This window comes from Protomyctophum parallelum (assembly GCF_964188405.1).
Source record: "Protomyctophum parallelum genome assembly, chromosome: 13".
Classification (NCBI taxonomy): domain Eukaryota; kingdom Metazoa; phylum Chordata; class Actinopteri; order Myctophiformes; family Myctophidae; genus Protomyctophum; species Protomyctophum parallelum.
Genome location: NC_139708.1, coordinates 19,565,738 through 19,593,136, shown reverse-complemented (window position 1 = coordinate 19,593,136; position 27,399 = coordinate 19,565,738). Strand labels below are relative to the sequence as shown.

Here is a 27,399-nt window from a genome sequence, read left to right as displayed (position 1 = left end):
TATGTAGTGCCACTTATATGTCAGGTAATGGTATTGAAAAACAATATCTGACACAAAACCGACTTTACTCATTTACTGGTGCAGTGGGAAACTGCACTTCCTCATGCTGCCTATTTGTTGTGGCGACCAAACCAGAGCCCTCCTGACTGCACTGCCGCTAAGATCATAAGATCTCTGTTTAATATACCAAAGATAATTACATATTTAATTAAAATGTAAAAATATGAACAGATTCCACATATAGTAGCGTGCAGCATTTGGGCCACATGCTGTATTTAAGGCATTGTTTTTATTTGTATTTTTGAGTGGTACTACTAGCGCCACTCCTATACGGAACTATGGATGTGTGTCTGTCCAAGCACGGAAATAGGGATATTGTTTTTCACCTTGTGTCACTGTTGCGCATCCTGATCCTAACACACACACACACAGGCCAGGGAGGAGGGCTTCTGGGCTTGTACAGTACATTACTACAGCACGAGTACAGTATTACTCGGTTCAGACGGGTTTTAGCCACGGTGGTATGAATTCCTCACTAGTAAGGTTGTGTTTGGCTCGATGCGGGACACACATGACACGTTCCATGATGTTCTGTTTACCTCACTCACATGTGGTCCAGGTAGGTAAGCCTTGCCAAGAGGAATTAGCCATATTAGTATTCATTCATGTACATTTTCCCGGCTCACAGACCTCCATTATAAGACACGGGTTATGTTAGCATTAGCTCAAGCTCACACTATCTTTTGCCAGAAGCATTTAATATTTCAATCGCGATGCTGTGAAAAATCACAAATCGGTGATTTCAAATCAGCCCAGTAAGGTCATATGTCGACCCCGCCCACTCACCTCTGCCCCACCCACTCCTGGTGCTGCGGCCATCTTGGATCCTAAAACACAGGGAGAGAGGTGGGGCCGAGAAAGGAAGAATTGGACCTGAATATTTATATTTGCCTTGGTTCGTCCCGTTTGTACCGCACCAGGTCGCGCCGCGCTCGTTCGCGCAAATCGCATCTTGCATTGACTTAGTATGTAATCGCGCCGCATCCACGTCTGGCACCTCTTTTTTCCTCACTGTCCGGGGTGGTGGAGGGTGGACTGCGTTGCCTGTCCCCTTGTACACATGCAGATCAGGCATTGAAATGCTAATCTGGGTGCTTGTTTTCACCTGCCAGGTAGGTAAAGGCCTATTCATAGTCTGGATTTTCGGTGGTGAGGTGACCACCGCTCCGGTGGTGAGCTGACCACCGGAGCTGAAATAACATTGAGCGGTGGTGAGTAAAAACAGAGAGAAGGGCTGGAGCGGTGGCGGTGGTTTGCTCTTCACCGTGGCTCGTGACGTCATGTTGTAGTTCGGTGGTCACCTAACCACCGAAAATCCAGACTATGTATGAGCCTTAAGGGTATGCATGCATACAGCACTGTACTCTGCTTAGGCTACTTGTGCACAATGCGTGATTTCTGACATGGTAACGCCCCGCCTGCCTCTGATTGGCCTACCGACACTGCTGCTCTTGCCTGTCCTCCGAGATGCAAGGCTACTCCGTGGTGGGAAATAAGAGAGAGAGAGTACAAGAGAATGGCAACAAGCGACAGTAATTTGTAACTTTAATTTTTGTAGAAGAATATTGTTTGTGCCGTTTGCTTTGATTTGGCTGTGTTCTAAATTAAAGTGTTAGTGTTGATTATCGTGTATTAATCTAAACTAACACAAAACTAATACTATTATGCTAATAAAGATCACGGGAAAAGAGACTTTTTTTTACAGTACAATAATGTTTAAAGTTGACACATGTATACAAATAAACAGGCCAACGGCATAAACAATATTAGTTTACCTCTTCTACAAAAATAAAAGTTGCTGCCTGTCGTGTGTGCCAAGCTGTCATTCTCTTGTAGCTATAACATATCGTACTTGACTTGTATTATTTATTTATTTCCCACCACAGAGTAACCTCGCGCAGCAAACTATCCAGCATGTATCTTCCACCTCGGAGACACCGGCCAATCAGAGGCAGCCGGGGCGTTACCACGTCTATGCTCGGACGTAGAAAGAAATCACGCGTTCACAATGAAACCCCCACCAGCAAAAACGAATACAAGAAGACTCACCCCGTTTCTGTTTTCCTCCCAGAATTTTCCCCAGTGAGGGGTGGGAGAGGCTGGACAGCAGACGGCTGGATTTTGAATTTCTCTAACTATAAACTTTCATGACAGCAGACAGCCCAAGTACAAATATAATTTATGAAAAGCTACTATAGTGAAGTCTGTTCACAGAAGTTGTTGTAGGATATGTGGGGATTATCTGATGAGGTACCATTTGAGGGGGCAAAACCTTACATATACTAAATAATACTAAATTGTTTATAGGGTCAATATAAGTAATATAATATAGCCTTTCCACAGGAGTATCTTTTTATATTTTTCCAAAAAGAATACATACAAACAGCCAATAGCATAATTATTACAAAGTTATCCCCCTCACTGGGGAAAATTCCGGAAGGAAAAACGGGCACGCACCGGGGTGAGTCTTCTTGTTACCGCAAAAACACCCTGGCTGAACACCTTCCGCCGTCCCAGCGACAGAACACAGCACCTGCCGAAGTGGACAGGACTAGCCTGTAATCATGGCATTTAAACATGCTCTTCTGTTTATAATCTAAACACTGTGACACGTTTAAAAAAGTGTTACAAATAAGTGTTTAGAACCTAAACGCTTGAGTTCAGTGTGAAACAAAACAAAAAAAAGCGGCGGGAGGGACGATTATAAAAACATTTCCTCTCTGCTTCACACACAGCTTAAGAGGCAGAGACCTGATCTTAATTTGTTGCAAATGACTATATAGATACTATATGAATGCTAATTAATTTGACCTATCATACAGTAACCTGTCATTGTTTTCTTTCTCAGATACCTGTTCTGCCCTGTCCACAGTGAAACCAAAACATCTCTGCTGTGACCAGTGCGGAAGAACCTTCACCCAAGCGTCTCATCTTAAGGCCCACCAGAAATATCACACTGGAGAAAAGCATCAATGTGATCCCATGTTGGTCCCAGTGATCAAGTTATACAGAATAGGTATGTCAAAAATGAATTAGTGGCCTTGTGGTTAGAGTGTCCGCCCTGGGATTGGGAGGTCGGGTTTGATCCCCGACCAGGTCAAAGACTCAAGTCCCTGTGATATACTAGCGTCATGTCCAGGGGGTGTACATGTACATCAAGCTGCCTCACGCTACAGAAACAGGAGATAGGCTCCTGCCCTATGTGCCACTTTTTTCACTGAATGTCTGCGGTCATTTGATGTTTGATTGACAGCTGATGGTAGGCTATTAAAATAAGCAGTAGAGCACCGAAGTCTGACATCACTTTCAGTAGAGGGCGCCAGTAAACGGGTTCATGTATTTTTTTATTTCCATTGTAATCCCCATAGGGGGATTTTGGGTCTCTTCATGAACTGTGTTTGAAAAATGATCATCCCGGCCTTTCTGTCAGGGGGGTGGGTGGCTGTACGTCGTTAATGATGTCCATTTATATTTGATACAGACAGTTTCTGGAGAAAATGGGATTCATTTGGCCGCAAAAGCCTTGAAACTACATATGAAGGCAATGTCGCTGCTAATATACATCACGCCCAGCTGTCAACACATTGCATTCCTGAGATTCCTGGTTGACGTAAACTCAGCTACAGTGACTCAACTCGTACTAACCAGGAAACATTAAATATCAATAAAAAAGATTATTAAAAAAAACGTAATTAACATGTCAGTTTATGTTGTGCGACGGGCAGCTGCAGCCACCCGCCTACCCGGAAATGTAGTCTCTGGGTTGTTTGACTCGTTTCTAACGCTTATTTTGTTACTCTTTGGGTATATTTGTACATTTCCACCATCAGTCGATGCTTCATATCCATATGAGTGAAAAGGCCGGGGTGATGCCAGTTCTTTATATTAGGCGATCTAAAATCCCCCTATGGGGATTACAATGGAAATAAAAAAGTCCACAAACCTGTGGACTGGCGCCCTCCACTGACAGTGACGTCAGGACTTCGGCGCTCTATAGAACTCTCTGTCTCTTTCTTTTGTCTTGTGCGTAAGATTGTTACAGAGGAGGCAAGTTGAATTGGGGACGAATCTTGTTCTCTATAGGTCATAAAACATGGAAGGCTGCTAAATCTATTGTATGGATAATATGGATGAACAGCCTTGTGTATGCTGAATAATGAAACAAAAATATTTATTTGCCTCTTTTATTGTATAATTCCTTCACACAGAATACAATTAATTGGATGATAAATAAGAGGTGGAAACCCAGAACTTCACTTGTTAGATTACCAATTAAAAACGCAAAATAGCATTTATTTATATTTATGTCATTTTTTTCCTATCTCAGATACTTGCTCTGCCCTGCGCCCAGTGAAACCCGAACACGTCTGCTGTGAAGAGTGCGGGGAAAGCTTCACCCAACGGCGGTATCTTAAGAGACACCAGAAAATACATTCTCGAGAGAAGACGTACTGCTGTGAACAATGTGGGGAGAAGTTTAGTGCTTTGAGACACTTAAAAGGTCATCAGCGCATCCATACTGGAGAGAAGCCTTTCTCCTGTGAACGGTGTGGGAACAGTTTCCGTCATTCATCAAGTTTAAAGTTTCATCAACGCATCCATACTGAAGAGAAGCGTTATTGCTGTGACCAATGTGAGAAGAGCTTCACCACAAATTCTAATCTTGTGATACACCAGAGAACTCACACTGGAGAGAAGCCTTTCTCCTGTGAACAATGTGGGAGCAGTTTCCGTCATGCACACACTTTAAAGTCTCATCAGCGCATCCATACTGAAGAGAAGCCTTTCAGCTGTGACCAATGTGAGAAGAGCTTCAGCTCACAGTCTTATCTTGTGATACACCAGAGAAATCACACTGGAGAAAAACCTTACAGCTGTGACCAATGTGGGAAACGCTTCAAACAATGGGCGCATCTTCGGACACACAAGAGAACGCATTCTGGAGAAAAGCCTTATGGCTGTGACCAATGTGAGAAACGCTTTGCCCAAGTGCAGCATCTTCAGGCACACCAGAAATTACATACTGGATTGAAGCCTTACTTCTGTGAACAATGTGGAAAAGGTTTCCGTCATGCACAAACTTTAAGGACTCATGAGCGCCAACATACAGGAGAGAAGCCTTACTGCTGTGAACAATGTGGGGAAAGGTTTCATCAGTTAATAAGTTTAAAGACGCACCGGCGCAAACATACTGGAGAGGAGCCTTTCTGCTGCAAACAATGTGGGAAGAGTTTCCGTCATGCACAAACTTTAAGGACTCATGAGCGCCTCCATACGGGAGAGAAGCCTTACTCCTGTGTCCAATGTGGAGAAAGGTTTCATCAGTTAATTAGTTTAAAGACGCATCAGCGCAAACATACTGGAGAAACTTTTTACTGTGAACAATGTGGGAAGAGTTTCTCTCATCCATCAAGTGTTAAGCGTCATCAGCGCGGCCATACTGGAGAGAAGTCTTAACAGCTCTGACTGTGAATGTGAGAAAAGCTTTACTCAATTGACTAATCTTAACTAATTGACTGCCATGACGTGATGAATCCTATTGTTTTTTTTATTGATTCAGAATGGTCTTCCTAATATCTACCGAGTAATAACTTACCAGTCACTAGGCAATGCTCGCTTCTGCTATGGTCTGTCATTGGAATGATTGATTCCCCGCCATCCACTTCCATTATAATGAGCGTGATCTTTGGCTGCATTTTTCCTTTTTCTCCGAATTGAGGCTCAGATTGAGTTGATGGAACAGAATGTTGATTATGGACTCATTACTAAATCATTTTGTACCAAAACTAAAGTTACGATCGTCACATTAGCTATATAATACATAAAGATATATCCCCTTTCTTTTCTGGGGAGATATATAGTATATATATACACGCACACCCTTCTATTTGGTTTCCGGTACGCTTCAAAGTCCAGGGGCCTTTAGGGCAAAACCCTGTCACCCTTGGTCACCAACCAAGACTAACCAGAATAGCTGAATCGGAGGACCTCAGGGTGCAGACAGGCACAACTGTTAGTACGTATAGGTGCCAGGCCATGAAGAGCTTTACTGTACATTCACAAATCAATTCTAAATGTGACTGGTAGCCAGTGTAGAGCAACAGATGATCATGATAATGATGGACTTACATGTCTTGTGTCTCCATTCCAGGTTCCTTGTCACATACTTATTACTGACCTCCTGATGGCTGCAGAACACATGGGAGACTCCATACACCACCTAGTGGCAGTACTATGCTCTCACACACTATGCACAAACACACACACACACACACACAGCCAACCCTGGTGGTTTGTAGGCGGTTCAGCAGCAGGGTCCATTGCCTCCGTGGTAGGTCTTCTCCTTCGCCGCCATCTCCCGGGTCCTGGATGTAGCGTTGGATATACGCGAGGGCCCCGACAGCTCCCACTGCTGCTTCCAGGATGTCGCCAGTCATGTCCTCCTGCATGGAACGGAGTATGTCTTGTGTGACTTTATTTATAAGTGGGTGAAAATACATAAAAATTGTACTCGAGTACAGTACAAGTTGAGGAAATGTAGGCCTTACTTTACACCAGTGCAAAACAACCATTCAAAGTTAAAATATGGAGATACAAGGTTTCTGACTGACTTTTGTTTAATGACATGACTAAAATGATGATCAATTATTGTTTTTTATTCTAAATTGTAATCGATTAAATCAATTAGTTTGATTAGTCTGACAGTCGTCATCGTTATTCAAATTATTAAATAAAGCAACTGTATTTGGAATAAACCTTGTCTTCATGTGATTGTTTATTCAAACTACAGTACAGTATAAAACAAACTACAGTATAACCTATCGGGGTTTTATCTTAAATAAATGTTTACATGGCAATTTAGTGTCAGTTGAATTTGGAATATTTAAATACATGGTTTTGGTCAATCAGATTACTTTTGTGTTGCCACTGTGTGATGTTCCGTTTGTGTTTCTCTGATTCTGCTGACACTGGGCCTCGTTCACCAAACTCTTATAGAGCACCGAAGTCTGACGTCACTTTCAGTAGAGGGCGTCAGTCCCCAGGTTCATGTATTTTTTTAGTTGCATTGAAATCGCCATAGGAGGATTTTTAGATTGCTTCATATAAGAACTGTGTTTGAAAAATGTCATCCCGGCCGCTTCACTCATATGGATATGAAGAATCAACTGACTGAGAGAAAACGCTAATGTTACTGCTACTGAATTAGTTACATTTTAGCTAGAAGCAGACTATCATATATGAGTGACTGACTGTTGCAAACGATACAGAGACACCTCCCTGACAATAACGCAGAGACAGCTTGTTTATTTTTGGACCACAACGCTTATAGTAGACGATATTAAGATCACCCCATGTTATTCTCCATAGAGAAATTACTTCCGCGAACCAGGGGAATCGAAGGGATGAGCGAGTTACGTCAGGACTTTGGTGCTCTATTTCTTCTGCATTTATTTGGTGTAGAGCAGGGGTCTTCAACAGGGGTCCGGGGCCCTTAGGGGGTCCTCAGAGTTGCTACAGGAAGGCCACCAAATGTTTGTGTCATGTGTCGTGATCTTCATATTATGAAGATCACGACACTGACCTCATCAAACCCTGGATAGCCATACATGGAGAAGACTGGATCATCACGTACAGGTAGATCTGCATATATGGAGCCGGCCAGCAACTCTACATCTGACCTCCAACCCTTAGATCTCCATATATGGAACTAACCTGTTCTGACATTCCATATGTTGATCCTTTCCCACCTGTCCTTCCTCTTCGATGGACAGGTGTGTCCATTCAAACTCGAGACAGGCCCGTCCCAAAGTTATTAGTAGAGTTCTCAACCATATACAGTACGCTCCATATATGGCTATAGACCTCATCAGACCCTGTACACTCGAGACACTGCCACCCGTAGATCTCCATATATGGAGCTGACCTGTTCTGACATTCCATATGTTGATCTGACCTCATCAAACCCTGTACACTCAAGACGTGCTCCATATATGGCCAGTACAGAATTCATTCCATATGTTCTGACCCTCAATCCCAAAGCGCCAGCGCTTGCCCAGCAGTCTGCCGTCGGCCCGTCACCCAGGCGGATAGGTGCACGGGTCAGTGGGTCGCCCTCAGGGCGTCTTACTGGTAGTAGGCTATACTACTAGGACTAGGTAGGCCTATATTAACCTTGCATCACCAGACTTTCCACCTCAGAGGAAAGCCTGGTTGTGTTACTCATCGCCTGTGTGATCCGGTCTATAGGCGTGGTTTAGACGGGATGATAAAAAAAATAAGAAACCCCTTTATTCGGTTTGCAGGTTCCATCGGCATCACTTTGTTTTGGTCCCCCCTGTTTGTTTCAAGTCTCGCCAGTCGCTGCGAGTTGGAATACAATATGCATATACGTATTTTTTTTCTGGGATGGAAGAAATGAGATGTATTTTGTATCTAAATACTTTCAGATCTAGTATTGTCTGTATTTCAAATGTGCAGGTGCAATACTATTTCAACACAGGGTGGGTGTATAATCCTATTTTTGGTGTTTTGTTTGGCTGGATCAGTCACAAGAAATACACCTGACTGCAATTAATCTCATTAAAAAGTAACAGTTGCCACCTAGTGGCACAACTGCTGTTTGTTTTAAACAGCAGTTCAATATAAAACCTGTCCATGCCCTCTTTGAACTCTTAAATGGTGATTCATACTTTAAACTAGACACACCATTTTCATTTTAGAATGATTCACCACTTTTATGAGTTTATAGTAAATCAGCTTTCATTTATCCTTAGTAGCCTACTGTTTGAGAAATCACTGTTAATTTTTAGCCTTTATAATAATTAAGTGCCTTTTTGTTGTGACATCACGTACTGTTCAGGTTAGCTCTGTTCCATAACCTTCCGCTTCGCAGAAGGCTATGGGACTTTCAGTTTTAAATCTCAAATCGAAATCAGACCAGCGTCTCCTCTTTAGTGGAAATCTCACGAACGTTTGACCTACTCACCAATACAAACACGGGTTGTGTCAATAGAAAGCCTACTTTCCTTAGTGGAAGCACTCTGAGCCCCCCACCACACGTATAAACTGTACTTTTTGGCCAAAAGGGGATTTTGTTTCCACCGGAAAAAAAACATTTTTAGTTACTCCGCTGCGCCCTCTACTGATATTGCCCATAGTACTGCCTCTTAGAGAATATTTTTCTTCCGGTGGAAAAAAATCCCTTTCTGGCCAAAAAGTACCGTTTATACGTGTGGTGGGGGGCTCAGAGTGCTTCCACTAAGGAAAGTAGTCTTTATATTGACACAACCCGTGTTTGTATTGGTGAGTAGGTCAAACGTTCGTGAGATTTCCACTAAAGAGGAGAGGCTGGTCTGATTTCGATTTGAGATTTAAAACTGAAAGTCCCATAGCCTTCTGCGAAGCGGAAGGTTATGGAACAGAGCTATGTTCAGGTTAAATTATGAATGGCAATTAATTGATAATTATTCATTTTAGTCATTAGTTCCACATTTTGGTGGCTTAGGAGCGAAATGAATTTAGTAATGATAGGCTATTTTCAAATGGCCGAAATGTATAGGGCAGTAGGGCTGAAGTGTTTAATGTATACTAATTGTAATATTAATCAGTAAATAAAATAAGTAAAGTTTTCAAATAAATGTATCCTTCAATCCTTGTGTCCTGAGTTTCCAGTTCCACGTTTGTTCTGTTCAGGCATTTTTGGGGGGCAGCTCAGTTTTCCATATGAGTCAGGCACTTAGGTATAGCTCCTCTGATAATGTTGGAATGGAATGAATCCTATTGTTTACGCCGTTGATATACCATAGAAGACGCTCCACGGTCTCACCCAATATAACTCTGGTATTACCCTGAGTATACTCTAAGGTATTACCTCTTTATTCAATGAGTGCGTTCGTGAAAAGTAAGTTGTAATATTGTATAACTCATGAATGTTTCACTGTTCTGTCATGTGCAGCAAATGTGTGTTGTACATGCCGTTTTAGGACAAAATTTGCTCTGGTCCACATCCATAACGTTAGGACGACGTACGTCCGACTTGTGTCAATATCATAGCCTATGTGCACTTTTATGTGCTGTGTTGTTGTGTTTGACCCACATGGCTAATTTTCGCTAGCCTAGCCAGCTATCTAGCTGCTGTGACTGTTGTGCAGGCTCGGAGCAGCAACCTCCGAACTCGGTGAACTTGTAGCCTGTAGGTGAGCTATTTTCAGCTAATGTTCGCCCCAGTGTAGGGATTCAAGTGTTTAATGTAAAAAGTCCTTATCTCACAAACAGTTGGTGGTCTCCCAATCCATTATCTGGGATTTAGATTTAGACTCGTGGGTGTATTCTGACATCCGCCACAAAACCCCTGCCCTTGAATGGCTCTGAACATGTACAAAATACAAATGCAAAATCTAAGGTTGCCCCACTTGTCCGGTTGCCTTGCGCATAGGTTTTAAAGCGCAAATAACATGCATTTTAAAACTGCTTTTAATATTTAATAATCATATTGTCTATGTCCCTCAAAGTTATTTCTAATGGTTTGAGCCTCAATCACCACTCTGATATAACCAGGCCTTGTCAATTCTTTCTGGACTTTGAAAGCAGTTTTAGCTGCAGTACCACACTGTCCTGAGGTGGAGAGGGTGCTGATATGCAGATTATTTAATATTTGAGTCATTATAATACTAATGCTAGATAAAACCAGGCTTGTTTCCATTCCATGCCAGCTTGGAAAATCAACAATGGTGGACATTGTAAACAAAGTGGAAATGCAAATTTGCAACTGAAGACTGAAGAAATGGAGGAATTATACAAAGTAGGGTGACATTGATGACATCACGATGAGGCCAAAATCAGTCGAGCTGTTTCTGAGAGCAATTTCCATTAAAACACCCATATGACATGAAGGCCTGAGTGTTCAAAATTGGTTATTTGTGGGGATAGAAAACACACATGGGAGCTCCAAAAACACAAAAGAAATTGAAAAAGTAGAATTTTATGTTATAGGTCCTTTAAAACCCGTAGGGCCGTAGTTTTGAATAAAACAAGTGTTTAAATCCACTCTGTCTCATATTTTTCCGCCACGTTGGATCTTTCCTCGTCTCCTCAAATGAGTGCAACTGGCTCCGCAACCATGACCGCCAGGGGCGCTGTTGCGCAGTTGCAATCGAGGAAAGATCCAAGGTGGATGAAAGATTCCGAGACAGTGGATTAAGACCAAGGGGCCAGCTAGGCACTCCAATGTTGAAGCGCTGGGCCCTAGTGGTAAGAGGAAGGACTGCAGGCGGACCCGTGGATTCTTGACGAGGAAACCCGTGCAACCGAGCGCCCAATGTTAAAGCCCAGCTGCACTTCTGCATTTGGACATCAAAATTTGGTGTTCAAATGCTGAATCAGCGAAAGAATGCGGAAATAGACGGTCCTTCCAGCAGCCTTCCGGGTGCTTCAAAACGCCACTGAGCAACTTCCACTGACATGAATAGCGGAGGGGGCGGAGCTTCGCGCAAGTTCAGTCTCTATCCTTTTAATACTTTTAATATGTTTAAGACACTGCTATACGCAAGGAAACCGGACAAGTTAGGCAGCAGGGTAAGCGTTTGTACATGTTCAGAGCCATTCAAGGGGCAGCAGAAGGTTTTGGGCGAAGGACGGGGCGAGTTCGTTTAGACTCTAGATTGAAAATGTCGAATCGATAAATCTACAGGAGTCTATAAGGCCTCTTTTAGACGGCGACCATCTCCATATAACACGTCAAAGTCCCGTTGCGTTCTCATTTTTTCTTACCCTTTACACGAGAACACACACGTTATGCTATAATGTGCTATTATGCTATAATGTCGCTAGGTGGCGATAACGGGCTGCCAAATAGACAGGTCACCCACGTACAAGAAGAAGAACCCCTTCACGCAAGCCTGCGCAACACGGCTCCGTCTTTAGAACTTCCTGTTTGAGAGCGAGCAAATTTAAGACATCCGGTTGCTTTCAGAATAAAAGTGTCGTTAATTAAATAATGATTACACTACATTATTAGTATTATTATTACATTACAGCTATTGTAAAGACACACATTATGTTTCTGTGTAAAAATAAGTAATTAAATAACACAGAAACATAATGTGTGTCTTATAGCATCATTTAAATGCTTAATTTGTAGTTTTAATGTGCAAATTAAACTTTTTTTCAATACTCTAGAGGATACTCTTATTTTGAAGAGATGGTCTTAAATTTGCTAGCTTAGATTTGCCAAAAAACAGTGCCGCACAAGCGGCACAACACTGCTCTGGGCAAAGCGCGCCACAGATGGTATATTTTATAATACATTAGGCTACATAAACGCTGCTGCCGCGGCTGCCGTCTATCACAAGGCTTTTTATTTACATCATGGTTTTACATTCACCATCGCTGATGAGCAGCACTTTGTAGGCGAGGAGGGAGGCTTGTTCAGGAACTCCATTATATCATAATGATATGGCTCTGCATCAATGTAATAAACATATGCGCTGTGAGCCAACGTGAGCCATGATGTCATAAGTTTTGCGGATTCACCGTTTTGCCTGTTTATATGGAGACCATAGGAAACGGCGTTCTCAAGGATTTCCACTCTGGGAGGTGGTTTCACTTCGTTGCGTTTTCACCTCCTGAGAACACGGTTCTCGTCTAAATGACAGCAGCAAACGATACTTTATTTTGACGTTTTATATGAACACCATCCTCGTGTAAATAGCACCAAAATCTTTATGCTAGGGTCAAGTTCACCATGCCATCTTGTGGTCGACATGTTATCAGATTTGTTTTGTTTCCAACCCCAGACAGTTTCAGATGCTACATGAATTAACTGAATAGCGCAAAACAGGGAAAAGGAAAACTATTGCGCGTGCACCTTTCTGAACTAAATCTGTATATTTATGGAACGGAGCCTACGTGTGAAGTTGTTTAAAAAAAATTATCCCCTTGTTTTTGCTGTTTGATGTGCATGTGCATATTATGCTGCTGCATTGTCTACTCTGAAGGAAGCCAAACAAGTCTTACTCTTATGTACCTGTACACAAGATGTAACAAAGTACAACCTGTCCTTGAACCTAGTTTTTATTAGATTTAGTCTAGTAGGGGTATGTGTTTGGCAGGATCCATGTGGGACACATTCCATGATGTTTTTGTTTTCTTCACTGACATGTGGTCCAGGTGAAGCCATGGACAGAGAACTGCACCAACAGATCCACCACATGTTTGAAGAGGATGGTGATGAGGAGGATATCCTGGGATTCACTGTCTCAGGTACTGTATGAACAAGGATGTAATTATTAATGAAAGCAGAAATTATCTGCTTGTTCCAAAACCAGCAAAGAAGACGCTGTTGTGTGTTTAAAAATAAATAAAATCCATTTATTATATAACACCATATATATAATAATTATTTTTTTGGAATGTACAGAATTTGACCAGGTGAAGAGCCTTGGCTCGAAATGTCAATAAAGTAGGCCTATAACATTTGGAGCAGATGAGATGAGGGTTCTTTTCTCTTTTTCTGATGTCACTTTTGAACCCAGCACATCTACTACGTGATGTGGGTATTCTATTCTTTTTTGGAATGTACATGACATAAAAATGAAGGGAAAAATAACAGATTCCAGTAGTAGTAGACTGTGCTGCATTTGGGCCACATGCTGTATTATAGGTATCAGACCTGTTCCCGGCTGTAGAGCACCGAGTCTGTACCGATGGAAGTTGGAGATCCATGCCCCACCATGTAGATTTCTGTATCTGTCTCTGTGTCCCTTCATTCCTATATATGGATGTCAGAACAGGCCAGCTGCATATATGGACCCTGGGCAGGGTCCAGAGCCCGGGCATAGGCCTTTTGTTGGTGGTTCTGGACAACCGTGGGTCCGACCGACTTGCACCGGGCACTGCACTGTGCAAGTGCAGTGCCTGGTGCAGGGGTGAGGGGGGAAGTCGGTGAGGGGGATAGTCGAGTTATGTGAATTAAAGACAGACATGTAGACATACAGAGACATGGTGCATTTATAGATGGATAGTTTTTATTTGTATTTCTTTGAGTGGTGCAACCACTCCCTTACGGAGCTACTGTATGTGTGGGGCTGGCTGCCTGCCTGGGTCTGAGCACGAAAATAGCATGGTTTGTTTTTCACCACCTGTGCGCAACCTATAACACACACACGCACATATTAACTGTATGTATGATGATTTAATTTAGGGTGTGCCAGTACAGTGACAGTACAGTACAGTAGAGGGACCCCCACACGGTAACTGTCATTTCTCAACCGTTTCGGACGTGGGGCGGCTCGCCAGAATCGGCCCGGCCCCCTGGGCACGTTCCTGGGGGTCTGGATGTTCCGGGGACCTCCCCGGGGACTCCCTGGGGACCCCGGAGACCCCTACATGGTAACTCATTTCTCTACCGTTTCGGACGTGGGGCAGCTCGCACCCTGGCCATCGTCCTGTGGGTCTGGAACTTCCGGAGACACCCGGGGACCCCCACACGGGAGTTGCACCGCTCACTTCACACTTTTTTAGCCAAGGTGATGTGAATTCCTCAATAGTAAGGGTATGTGTTTGGCTCCATGTGGGACACATGTGACACATTCCATGATGTTTTGTTTTCCATGTGGTCCAGGTGAAGCCATGGACAAAGAACTGCACCAACAGATCCTCCACATGTTTAAAGAGGAAGGTGATGAGGAAGATTTCCTGGGATTCCCTGCATCAGGTATGAACAAGGGTGGTATTATTAAAAATAAATATTAAAAAATATAATATAGAAATATAGAAAATGATATATTTTAGGATTCATATTCAACCTACCTGTGTGTATAACTGTATATATATATTTTTTTTTTAAGAAGGAAAGAAAGAAGGAAAAAAATCGAATTGAAAAAAACACAGCCCCTCAGGCATTAGGACAATATCAGTCACCAGAACCAAGGACAAGTGTTGTCAATGAATCTATCATGATTAAAATGGTGTTTGAAGTTTTAATGAATTCGTAAAAACTGTGTCTGATCAAATCAAATATCTAAATACTGGATCAAGCAACTTAAAAACAGTTTGGGGTGTTCACAAAAGCCTGAGTAGACGTTAAAATGTCCATATATTTTTTTAAGTCAAACATCCCTACAGTAAGCAAGAACAAAACATGATAATACATGAAATACATAAAAATAGTCTTCAATATTCGTACGTAAGCTAAGAATCTAACCGTGGAATATCTATATGATGAAACTGTGTATACACTATAGAGTGCTATGTCTACAAAATACAATCTAATTTACATAGGTTGAGCCTTTATTTTAACAACTATTCAACTACTACCGACAAGGTCGACTAGTGGTTCTACTAGTCAACTAGTCGATTAGTTGGTGAAAGCCCTAATTGACACAGGGTGAAATAAATGGGTTGCAAAAATCGTGGGATGAAAAAGAAATAGGAAAGAAATGTGTCAGTTTGCATTCACACTATGCGCAATTAAAGCTACAAAATTACGTCCGAGTCACCGTTTGCGTAAATGGAATCAGAAACTAAACAAAAATAGGCCTGCAGCCTGAAAATAATATGGCAATTCTAAGCTGAAAAGCCTTCCCTGATCTTAGTTGGTTGCAAATTACTATATAGATACTATATACAATATACATGCTATTTTCCTATGCAGTCATTACATACAGTAATCTGTCATTGTTTTCTTTCTCAGCTACCTGTTCTGCCCTGTCCTCGGTGAAACCAAATCATCTCTGCTGTGACCAGTGCGGAAGAAACCTCACCCAAGCGTCTCATCTTGAGGCACACCAGAAAATCCACACCGGAGAGAAGAATCAATGTGTTACCATGTTGGACCCAGTGATCAAGTTATACAGAATAGGTATGTAAAAATGTATTAATCTAACATTAATCACATACTGCTACACAGAATATTATTGTGGACCCTTTTCACTGTCTGTGGACATTTGATGTTTGATTGATGTGATTGAGCTGAAGGTATTATAAGCAGTGCTCAATTTATGTTCATAATATTCTTTATCAAATAAAATGAATTTCTTTAACCATATACCATATTGTGATGAATATAAGATGACTCTGATTATAATACAACCCCCTTTTTTTAGGCTATTTCCATTGGAATAAAAACATAGTCTATGCAGGCCAATGGGGTACTAGTCCCAGGCGAGTCCCAACAGCCTATGGGCCACTTGTGAACATTAGTAGCTTGGGGTGTGATTAGACACGAACGATTAGGAAATAAACCATGCTTATTATTAGGCCACATATGTGACAACAATGCAGTTTCATTTTCATTTTAAATGAAAGGAACGGTAAATAAATATAATATATCGTCCTTTGGGTGGACGGACGAACGGGCTTAATGTGCAACGTTGTATACTTTTTTTAGACCATTACTGAGCCAAAGTAAATCAACAAACTAAAGTAAAATCAACAAACTAATTATATTAACCCATTTAGACCTGAGAGCAGATTCTACAAGTGTCTTCTAAATCATGACCGCTTTCTGAAAAACCTATGTTTCTGTCAGTGGTTTTCAAAATATTTCACGTCAAGGACCCCAAAAATGTAATTGGCCACTGATCCCCGAAAATATGTTGTTCCAGGGACCCCCTGGAACAACAAAAAGCAAAGCAAAGATTTAAGTTAAAACGTTCTGAAAGAATATATATTTAAATATTTGCAAAACATTTTCACGATTTTTCAAACATAGCAGCTAGATCTACAAGCTTGTAGCGTGGCACTTGCTATGAGCTTGTAGATCTTTTATAACATAATGCCTGAAGACGGTCAGTAGACCGAAAGCTTGCTAAATAAATACATTGATTGTGTGCAGATCTGAGTGTGCGGAGCTTCCCTTTATATTTTTCTCATGTTCCCTTTGTGGCTCCAGCACCAGTGGTTCTTTTTCCATAACATAATGCTTAAAACACCAAAAGGGGTTCCTGTCCTGAATCGGTTAAAACTGGTCAAATTGGAACTGATTCAAACTAAAAAAATATTTTTATGTTTCCACTGCTTGTCATGGTAGGGTGTCCCCAGTTCAAATATTATTTTATGTGTTGACCTGAAAGGTTTGAGAAACACTGCATTAGATTATGGCGTGTCCAGTGTGTTAACGCTGGACATGGAGGTGTTGATCAAATATAAATCAATATTACTTAATTTCCTTTTTCTCGCCTGAGCCTCAGATATTTCAAAAACATTTTTTGATGGTACTGTTCACCCGTATAATGGCTGCCATGTTAAATGCACCAAAGCCCAAGCACTGTGTGTTTTGATTCGTTGGTTGTTTCAGGTACTTTGTCTTCACTGGTCTGTTATTCCTACGTAGCAGTGGTAGGAGAAATAACAGACCTCTGAATCGTTCAACCAAGCTTGTGTAATAATTATTATGGTTACTCCTTTATTCCAGACCAATCTGTGGTGTCAAGACTGCATGTGAAGATGAACTCTAAAGACACGGCCAGGGTTGAGGAACATGAAGACCACCCTGACCTCCGTAAGTTCCATGATCCTCCTTTCTTTTTCCACTTATTCACACCATCTTTTACTTCTCATGTACCGCTATCCATCCACTCAAGTTTGCAGCAGGAGCGAGGTCAAAACGGCGACCGAGTGGATAATGGATAATATGGATCAATAAGGAAACGAGTAAAACGTATTTAGCTGCAGCCTGAAAATAATATGCCCCTTTTTGATGTAAAGCCTTCACACAATACAATTTAGTTGGATGATAAATAAGAGGTTTAAACCCAGAACTTCAGTTGTTCCAAATTAACCAAATAAATATAATATATATGCTATTTTGCATATGAATTTGTAATCTGTATTTTTTTAAGTGGTGCAAACCACTTCTACATCCAGCTTACAATGCCCTGTACGTGTTTGTGTGTGTGTGTCTGTGTGAGCATGGAACGAGAGAAGTATGTGACATGGCTGCCACCTGCTGGACGCACGGTTGTTGCACCACTTGGTTCACACTGGTGTGATTTTTTTTTCTATCCTCAGATACCAGTTCTGTGAAACAAGAACATCTCTGCTGTGAAGAGTGCGGTGAAAGCTTCACCACAAAACCTAATCTTGAAATGCACCAGAGAATTCACACCGGAGAAAAGCCTTACCGCTGTGGCCAATGTGGGAATCGTTTCACTCAACAACGGTATCTTAAGAAACACCGGAAAATACATTCTCGAGAGAAGCCTTACTGCTGTGAACAATGTGGGGAGAGGTTTTGTCATTCTTCAAATTTTAAAATGCATCAGCTCATCCATACTGAAGAGAAGAAGCCTTACAGATGTGACCAATGTGGGACGAGGTTTGATCAAGTGGCTGGTCTTAAGATACACCTGGCAGTTCTTCACTCTGGAGAGAAGCCATATTACTGTGTCCAATGTGGGAAGAGGTTTAGGGAGTTAAGACAATTAAAATTTCATAACCGCATCCATACTGGAAAGAAGCCTTGCTGTGACCAATGTGGGAAAAGGTTTAGATCGTTAGGACACTTAAAAAGTCATCAGCGCATCCATACTGATGAGAAGCCTTTCTACTGTGAACAATGTGGGAAGAGTTTCCGTCATGCACACACTTTACAGTATCATCTGCGCATCCATACTGAAGAGAAGCCTTACAGCTGTGACCAATGTGGGAAGAGTTTCACCACACAGTCTAATCTTGTGATACACCAGAGAAATCACAATGGAGAAAAACCTTTCAGCTGTGACCAATGTGGGAAACGCTTCAAACAACAGCCACATCTTAAGGTACACCAGAGAACGCATTCTGGAGAAAAGCCTTACAGTTGTGACCAATGTGGGAAACGCTTCACCCAATCGCAGCATCTTACGTCACACCAGAAATTACATACTGGATTGAAGCCTTACTTCTGTGAACAATGTGGAAACAGTTTCCGTCATGCACAAACTTTAAGGACTCATGAGCGCCAACATACAGGAGAGAAGCCTTACTGCTGTGAACAATGTGGGGAAAGTTTTCGTCAGTTAATAAGTTTAAAGACGCATCGGCGCAAACATACTGGAGAAACTTTCTACTGTGAACAATGTGGGAAGAGTTTCACTGATCCATCAAGTGTAAAGCGTCATCAGCGCAGCCATGCTGGAGAGAAGAAGTCTTTCTGCTGTTATCAATGTGGGAAGAGTTTCCGTGATTCAAACAGTTTAAAGCGTCATCAGCGCAGCCATACTAAAGAGAAGAAGTCTTTCTACTGTGAACAATGTGGGAAGAGTTTCACTCTTCCATCAAGTCTAAAGCGTCATCAGCGCAGCCATACTGGAGAGAAGTCTTAACAGCTCTGACCAATGTGAGAAAAGCTTCGCTCCATCCATAATAGAGGGAAGCCTTCCTACTGTGAACAATGTGGGAATAGTTTTCGTGATTCCGGCAAGTAAAATATCACACCTGTGTGAAGTGAGAGGCGCTCTTATCATACATTCATCATCACATTCCGGCCAATCACAATTGGCCAGAATGTGGACGTTTCTGGCTAATCACTTGTGGTGTCCTCAAATGTCTGTCCTCACTTCTCCTCAATACATACATTGCTCAGCCAATCAAATCATCACTATGGGGTCCTCATCCAATCAAATCATTGCTATGGGGTACACACTCACACAAAGCTGGCATAGGAGGGGCTGGCACCCCTCAAAACATAATTCAGCGTGTCCATACCGAAATTCTGTTTTTGAGGGGCTATTGTGTGTATGAGCACAGAATGTGCTCAGCTGATTGGTTGAGCATCGTATGCTGATTTATGATAAGAGAGCCCCTCACTTCACACAAGTGTGATTTTTCAGAAACCACTTGGTCTTCTAATATTTGTCATTTTGCATGTAGTCTAATATAATAATAAAATCTACATGCAGCACAATAGACTAAGTCTATTGTATATTTCTTAATTAGTTGTTTAGGATAATTGTGTGCAGATAAGTAACGAACATTTGCAAGAGTCTATTTGTCTCACACACAGGTATAACACAGTATAACACCAGATAATTTATTTTAAAAAAAGTATCTAGATAAAAAATTCTCCTACTCGTGCTGCGTATTTGGCAGCGAGAGCATCTATCCAATGTCGCGGACCCCTTGGGGGGGTCTGACCCTTAGAGTATATATGAATAGAGAAGGCACCCAGCTGAAACCCTGAGGCGAAATGGACATAGTGGCCGAATGAAGGTATTGCAGCCTGGCCCCAAACACATGAACGCGCTAGTCCGTTGACTATCATTGTACACGTTCACGACGGCAGCACGCTCCTCCGCGTTCGTGCGTGTTCGGGCACGTTCAACGGCAGCGCGTTCATGTGTTTGGGGCCAATCCATCCCAGAATGCACTCTGTTCCTACCCGGAAGGAGGAGTGAAATCGCCTCATGCGCTTTTGAGCAACTTAATGCAAGTTGATGGGAGGAGAACTTGGGTGTCTTCTCTATTCATATATACTCTATGGTCTGACCGTGTGCAGTCAGTGTGTAAGCAGATGAGATGAAATATCCCCCTGACATGAAAATTCAGGGATCTTCAGCGATTTTCAGTCCCGTTAGAAGCCCATAGGAGGGACCCCACTACATATATATAAAATTGTGTTGGAGTTAGGAAGCTCTCTCTTTCAGTAAATAAACTTCCTGTAGCCTCCTGCATCATATAGTAGATATTAAAAAACAGACCCTTATGTAGGCTTACCATACGTCCTCTTTTGCCCGGACAAGTCCTCTTTTGGGGGGCTGTCCGGGCAGTCCGGGGGGGTTTTATAAATTCCTTCAAATGTCCGGGGTTTTACACGTATCGCCTATATATGGGCACGTTCGGAAATACCGCACCGGAGCGCCCATTAGTTTGCATTGCACAGTGCGCTCAGTGCGTTATTTCCGAACGAGCCCTGTGTATCGCTACGCTCACAGACCATTCAGACCAATGTGTATTACAATGCACGTTCAATGGTTCGTAGTGGAAAAACACTGTGAGAGGTGGACTTCCAGCCCGAACCCCGGAATGTGTATTATTCATAACTCTAGTCTGCATGCGCTGCGCGCTGACAGCACTTGTCCCGACCGCAGGCTGCAGATAGACTGTTGTGCTCTCTGTGAGGAAAGCTTGAAATGCCAAAGAACTATCTCATCATCATTGACATGCAGAAAAAGTAGGCTACTGTTTTCTTAGCTTTGTGACTGACCAATGAGAAGCAGATTGTATTGTCTGCAAAGGAACTATGTGTCTGTCACAAATAAAAGTTATGTCCTGCAAGCCCATGTCATGTCAACAACACAGACAAGGCAGCTGTGCGCGAGGCGAGTCCTGCAAATTAAATTGACCCAATATTATTTTGTACAACCTAGCAAAGCATAAGATAATGGTTTGGAGAATAGGCTGGTCTCTCTTTTTACAAGAGATAAGCCATTGCATACAGGTTCTTAAACTTTTTAATTTCAAGGACCCCCATAACTCTGAGAGTAAAACCAAATGGACCCATAAGAGTCCCATTTTATTCCATTTGTACAGTATCAGAGTTAAAAGTTATAAAAGGGTCCATTTGGTTCCATTTGTATAGTACACTCAGAGTTACAGACCTGTAAGGGTCCATGATTTGGTTCCATTTGTACACTCTCAGAGTTACAGACCTGTAAGGGTCAATTTGGGTCCATGTGTTACACTCTCAGAGTTACAGACCTATAATGGGTCCATTTGGAACCCCCTTAAGGAACCATGAGGGTCCCTGGATCACACCTTTGAGAGCCACTGCTTTAAATAAATACATAACTAATATAGAGCATATTTGATCAAATTTAGTTGCCAAACTTTTTTGACAAATTAATTTAATTCAAACAGAACCGTGCACGCACGACACATGCCGTGCATGTGCACGTGCACGCGCACATGCACGTGTCCTCTTTTTGGTAATTCAGAATATGGTATGCCTACCTTATGGAGTGACTGGTACTGTATTGTACAAGCCCTCCTCCCTGGCTTGTGTTTGTGTGTGTGTGTGTGTGTGTCTGTGTTAGGCTGTGCAACAGTGACACTTGGTGGTGAACAAACACTATAACGCTATTTTCGTGCTCGGACACAGCCAGGGACACAGGGACAGACCCAGCCACACACAGCTGTCTGTAGGAGTGGTTGCACCACTCAAAAAATACAATATTAGTTTAATACAATTTTGATGTATGGGCTGTCAATGGCAAATTGTGGCTAGTTGCCACCCTGCCATTAACTTAATGGCAAATGACTGCCGTGTGCATAATGGTTATTGAATATTCAAACATGAGTATTCTGAACATGTTGAGCACCTCAACATCTGTAGCTCCAACGGTTTAGAAAATAGAGCCATGTTTTAAGTAGCGATTATTTTAATAAGGGCGTGGTCATTTTAAGTTGTTCCCTGGGGTCATATTAGCCAAGAACAGTTGAGATATTCTCCGCTAAATGAAGTGCATACGTATCTTAGCCAGGTCCTAGACTATAATAGCCGGCTACAGAAGTGTTAACAATTAAATTCTAAAGGTGGTGGTGGTGGTGGTGGTGATGATGAAGGTCTTACAGTACATGTGTTGTCTCCACTCCAGGTCACAGTCTGATGGCTGCAGAACACATGGGTGACTCATACACCACCTAGTGGCAGTACTGAGCTCTTACACACACTAAGCACAAACACATTGACTAACGCACTCGCACACACATGACACACACTATTTGATTGATTTGAAGCAGCCAACCCTGGTGGTTTGTAGGCGGTTCAGCAGCAGGGTCCATTGCCGCTGTGGTAGGTCTTCTACTTCGCCGCCATCTCCCGGGTCCTGGATGTAGCGTTGGATATACGCGAGGACCCGACAGCTCCTACTGCTGCTTCCAGGATGTCGCCAGTCATGTCCTGACCTCCTGCATGGAACGGAGCATGTCTTGTGCCACTTCATTGATATTGAAAATACATCTATCTAAATGGTACTTAAGTACAGTACAAGTTGACTAAATGTATACTTTACACCACTGCAAAACAGTAAATGTTAAATGGATAAGTCTAAGTGCTGCCCTACATGTGACTGTTTGACAGTCTAAGTCATAGTTATTAAAATTATGCAATAAATCAAGTACATTTGGAGTACACCTTGTCTTCATGTGGATATTTATTCAAATTATATCCTTATTGGGGTTTTATCTTAAATTATGTTTATATGGAAATGTATTCATAATAATTACATAATCAAGTTGAAGTTGGAATATTTAAATCCATGGTTATGGTCATAACAAGATGATAACAACATAAGATGACCTTTGTGTTGCCATGGTGTGATGTTCCTTTCTGTTTAACGGCCATAGCCACTTGTGCTGACATCATCACATTGGCTGTTTTAGCCAAAGGAGTGTTTTTTTGTGCAAAACTAATGCTTGGAATGGATTCAGCATCATGAAAAACCCCTAGATTGACATGTCACATAGATTGATATGCAATTATGAAAATTGCTCAACATATGCAAGTTAGCATCCGGCAGTTTCTACATGCTGGGGACCCATACTAAACATTTCTAACGTAAAATGTTGGTGTACTCAACATGTCCGGGTTCACATTCTGGCTACTAGACTATAAGGGACTGATCGAGGGTAGCTACTGCCTACTGGGACGTAAGTCGGGACTTGATCACCCCAGCTGGGTCACCCGAGTGAGTGGTGGCCATCAATATTGGCCAGTAGCTCTACATCTGACCTCAAACCCTTAGAGCTCCATATATGGAGCTGACCTGTTCTAACATTCCATATGTTGATCCTTCTACTGTACATCCATCCTTCATCTTCGATGTCTTCCTTTTGACTATTAGCTGTCCATTTAAACTCTAGACGGGCCTGCCCTAAAGTTAGTACCTAGTGCAGCCGCACCCGTCAGCCGGCAAAAACTAAAGTTCTCAACAGGCCTGACACTCAAGACACTGCCCCAGCTGCCACCCTTAGATCTCCATATATGGAGCTGACCTGTTCCATGACCTGTTCCTGACATTCCATACTTTGTTGATCTGACCTCATCAAACCCTGTACATTCAAGACACGCTCCATAGATGGCCAGTACAGAATTTATTCCATTATGTTGATCTGACCCCCCATGCCAAAGCGCCAGTGCTCACCCAGCAGTCTGCTGTCACCTAGGCGGATGCATGTACGCCTTTAGGGCGAGGTCGCTTCTCATCCTAAGGCATCTTACTGGTTAGTATATTCATGAGTCACACTGTGTAGGCCTACAAATATATTGTATTTATTCCATAAACCTTTATGTTAGTATTATTAGTATTTATGAGTCATAATGTGTAGGCTACAAATATATTTTATGACATAAACCTTATTTATGTGGTATTAGTATTTATAACTTATAAATAGGCTACTAATACCGCATAAAAGGTTTATGTCATAAAATACATTTGTACACATTGTGACTTATACATTATAAGTCACAATGTGTACAAATGTATTTCATTCCATAAACCTTTTTGTTCTGATCAAACGTGTTGTTGTGCAATGTCGCCCCTGGTGTTTCACTGCTGCTATGACATAATGCTAATCAGAGTTCATAGTGGTGTTCTTGTGGACGACCAGGGCTGCTGAAATGTTGAAATCCTGCCTTGTGAACGGTCCGCATGCAGCGTCTCACCTCTGAATCAATGCATCCGTGAAGAGTAGGTTTGTTGACATTGTATAACTCAGGAATGTTTCGCTGTTATGTGCAGAGAATGTTGTGTACTGTATTATGCCGTTTTTAACCCATAATGTCGTATGTACTGTTGTGTTTGGGCGTACATGCTACATTCTACTAGCCGAAGGCTTCAGCAGTGTTGCACTACTACTGTACTGCCGATCTGCTATTCGCCCCAGTGTAGGGATACACGGTAACAAGGCAAGGGTTAATGTACGAAAAGAGCCATGGTGTGAAGGCAGTTTAATGGCATAGCAAAAAATAACATATGACCGTTGCTCGGTCGAGTCGGTCGTCGTTGCGGCCTTTCAGGAAAAGACAAATAACTGGTAAACTTTACAAAACATTGTGCCCACTAGATGGGAGCAGAGCCATCTAGGCTCTGGATGGCAGTATAACCACAAATGGCAACCTGTTGTTGAATGAGCATGAGTAGATTTAGTAGAGGTAGAGGCCCTACCATACTGATATATTATTAATTTCAGCTGTTACAATTCCAAACATGCAAACATAACCCGCTTTCATTACTTCATTCTATTATAGCTAATGCATTTAAATACAAATATAGGTTGTCTATTTTTGCTACTTTTGTGTTAAAGCATTCATTTATGAAAGAAAATACAAAGATAAGCGGTTTCTGCCCAACAGTAAATGCAATGTGGCCCTCTGAGTAAGTGTGGAAATATAGTGGCCCGCTCCATCATCAAAGTTGCACACCCGTGTTCTAGACCAGGGGTTTTCAACTGGTTTTGATCCAGGGACCACCATTCTGACTAGCAGCAGCCTGGGGACCACCACTGTTGTGTCGGGTGGGTTCATCGTAGATCTACGATGGACCCACCCAACACAATAGTGGTGGGCATTCATGCACCATGGGTTAAGATTGTTTTTGTTTTCTTCTTACTTCCTACTAATCACACTATCACAGGCTACATTCATGAGCTGGACAAAAAAAACTATGTTTCAAAGTATTTTATTATCAAAAGTTTTACTAAAGTGTTTTTTACTTGTACTAAGCAGGACTCAAAATAAGTCTCAAAATAATAATCCATTTCAGTTAATCACCCAAACACTGAAGACACATTTGACACTTGGTGCATTTGACAGTCACAGTAGGTTTGTTTCTGACAACCCCCCCCCCCCCCCCCCCCCAACACGTGAATTTGTGTGAATGGCATGAGAAAAAAGGCTGCAGCCTGAAAGTACCGTAAGTTGCCACTTTTATGGTGTAAACTGTAAAGCCTCGAATGACACACAGCTCAATTGATATTAATACATAAGAGGTGGAGACCCTGGACTTCATTTGTTGCAAATGACCATATGCGTAGCTGTATCATGACATTTGTTTATAACAATGATACATACAATGTATAGCTTTTCAAGGTACTAAAAGTAGCTTTACAGAACAAAAATAATAAAACCAATTTTATTAGAAAATGTAACTAGTTTTCTTTCTCAGATACCTGTTCTGCCCTGTCCTCAGTGAAACCAAAACATCTCTGCTGTGACCAGTGCGGAAGAAACTTCACCCAAGCGTCAGATCTTGAGGCACACCAGAAAATCCACACAGGAGAGAAGCATCAATGTGATCCCATGTTGGACCCAGTGATCAAGTTATACAGAATGGACCCAGTGATCAAGTTATACAGAATGGACCCAGTGATCAAGTTATACAGAATGGACCCAGTGATCAAGCTACCATACAAAATAGGTAGGCTATGTCAAAAAATTAGAGCCTGAGCACTGCACTTATTATTATTCTTCTTCACAATTGAATTTGTTCCAAATTACCAAATAAATATATAAATGCTATTTTGCACATGCATTGTTAATCAATGTACTCAAAGTAGCTTTACAGAACAAAAATAATAAACTACTTTACTAGAAAAATAAACAAGTTTTCTTTCTCAGATACCTGTTCTGCCCTGCACCCAGTGAAACAGAAACGTCTCTGCTGTGAAGAGTGTGGGAAAGTCTTCACCAAAAAATGGAATCTTAAGAATCACCAGCTAATACATTCTCGAGAGAAGCCATACACCTGTGACCAATGTGGGAAGTGGTTTATTGAGTTAAGACGCTTAAAAACTCATCAGCTTATCCATACTGGAGAGAAGCCTCACAGCTGTGACCAATGTGGGAAGAGTTTCCGTCATTCCTACACTTTAAAGATGCATCAGCGCATCCATACTGAAGAGAAGCCTTTCTACTGTGAACAGTGTGGGAGCAGATTCCGTCATTCCAACACTTTACAGTATCACCAACGCATCCATACTAAAGAGAAGCCTTACTGCTGTGACCAATGTGAGATGAGATTCACCACACAGTCTTCTCTTGTGACACACCAGAGAAATCACACTGGAGAATCACCTTACAGCTGTGACCAATGTGGGAAACGCTTCAAACAAAGTACGCATCTTAGGACACACCAGAGGATGCATTCTGGAGAAAAGCCATACGGTTGTGACCAATGTGGGAAACGCTTCACCCAAAGTTCGCATCTTAAGACACACCAGACATTACATATGGAATTGAAGCCTTACTTCTGTGAACAATGTGGAAACAGTTTCCGTCTTCCACACACTTTAAAGATTCATCAGCGCCTCCATACGGGAGAGAAGCCTTACTTCTGTGAACAATGTGGGAAGAGGTTTAAA

At 42.0% G+C, this 27,399-nt stretch overlaps 1 protein-coding gene across 1 annotated transcript; it reads left to right on the top strand.

Annotated features, from left to right (window-relative positions):
- Nucleotides 1-9,834: 9,834 nt before the first annotated feature.
- LOC310868534 (uncharacterized protein) lies at nucleotides 9,835-27,125 on the top strand (the record flags this gene model as incomplete). The annotated part of the gene is made up of 5 exons (XM_083778994.1): nucleotides 9,835-9,961; nucleotides 13,228-13,320; nucleotides 14,681-14,773; nucleotides 26,205-26,456; nucleotides 27,091-27,125. Exons 1-5 carry the CDS (start codon nucleotides 9,943-9,945, stop codon nucleotides 27,123-27,125), a joined length of 492 nt encoding a protein of 163 aa, XP_083635120.1. The 5' UTR covers nucleotides 9,835-9,942.
- Between the last annotated feature and the right edge of the window lie 274 nt (nucleotides 27,126-27,399).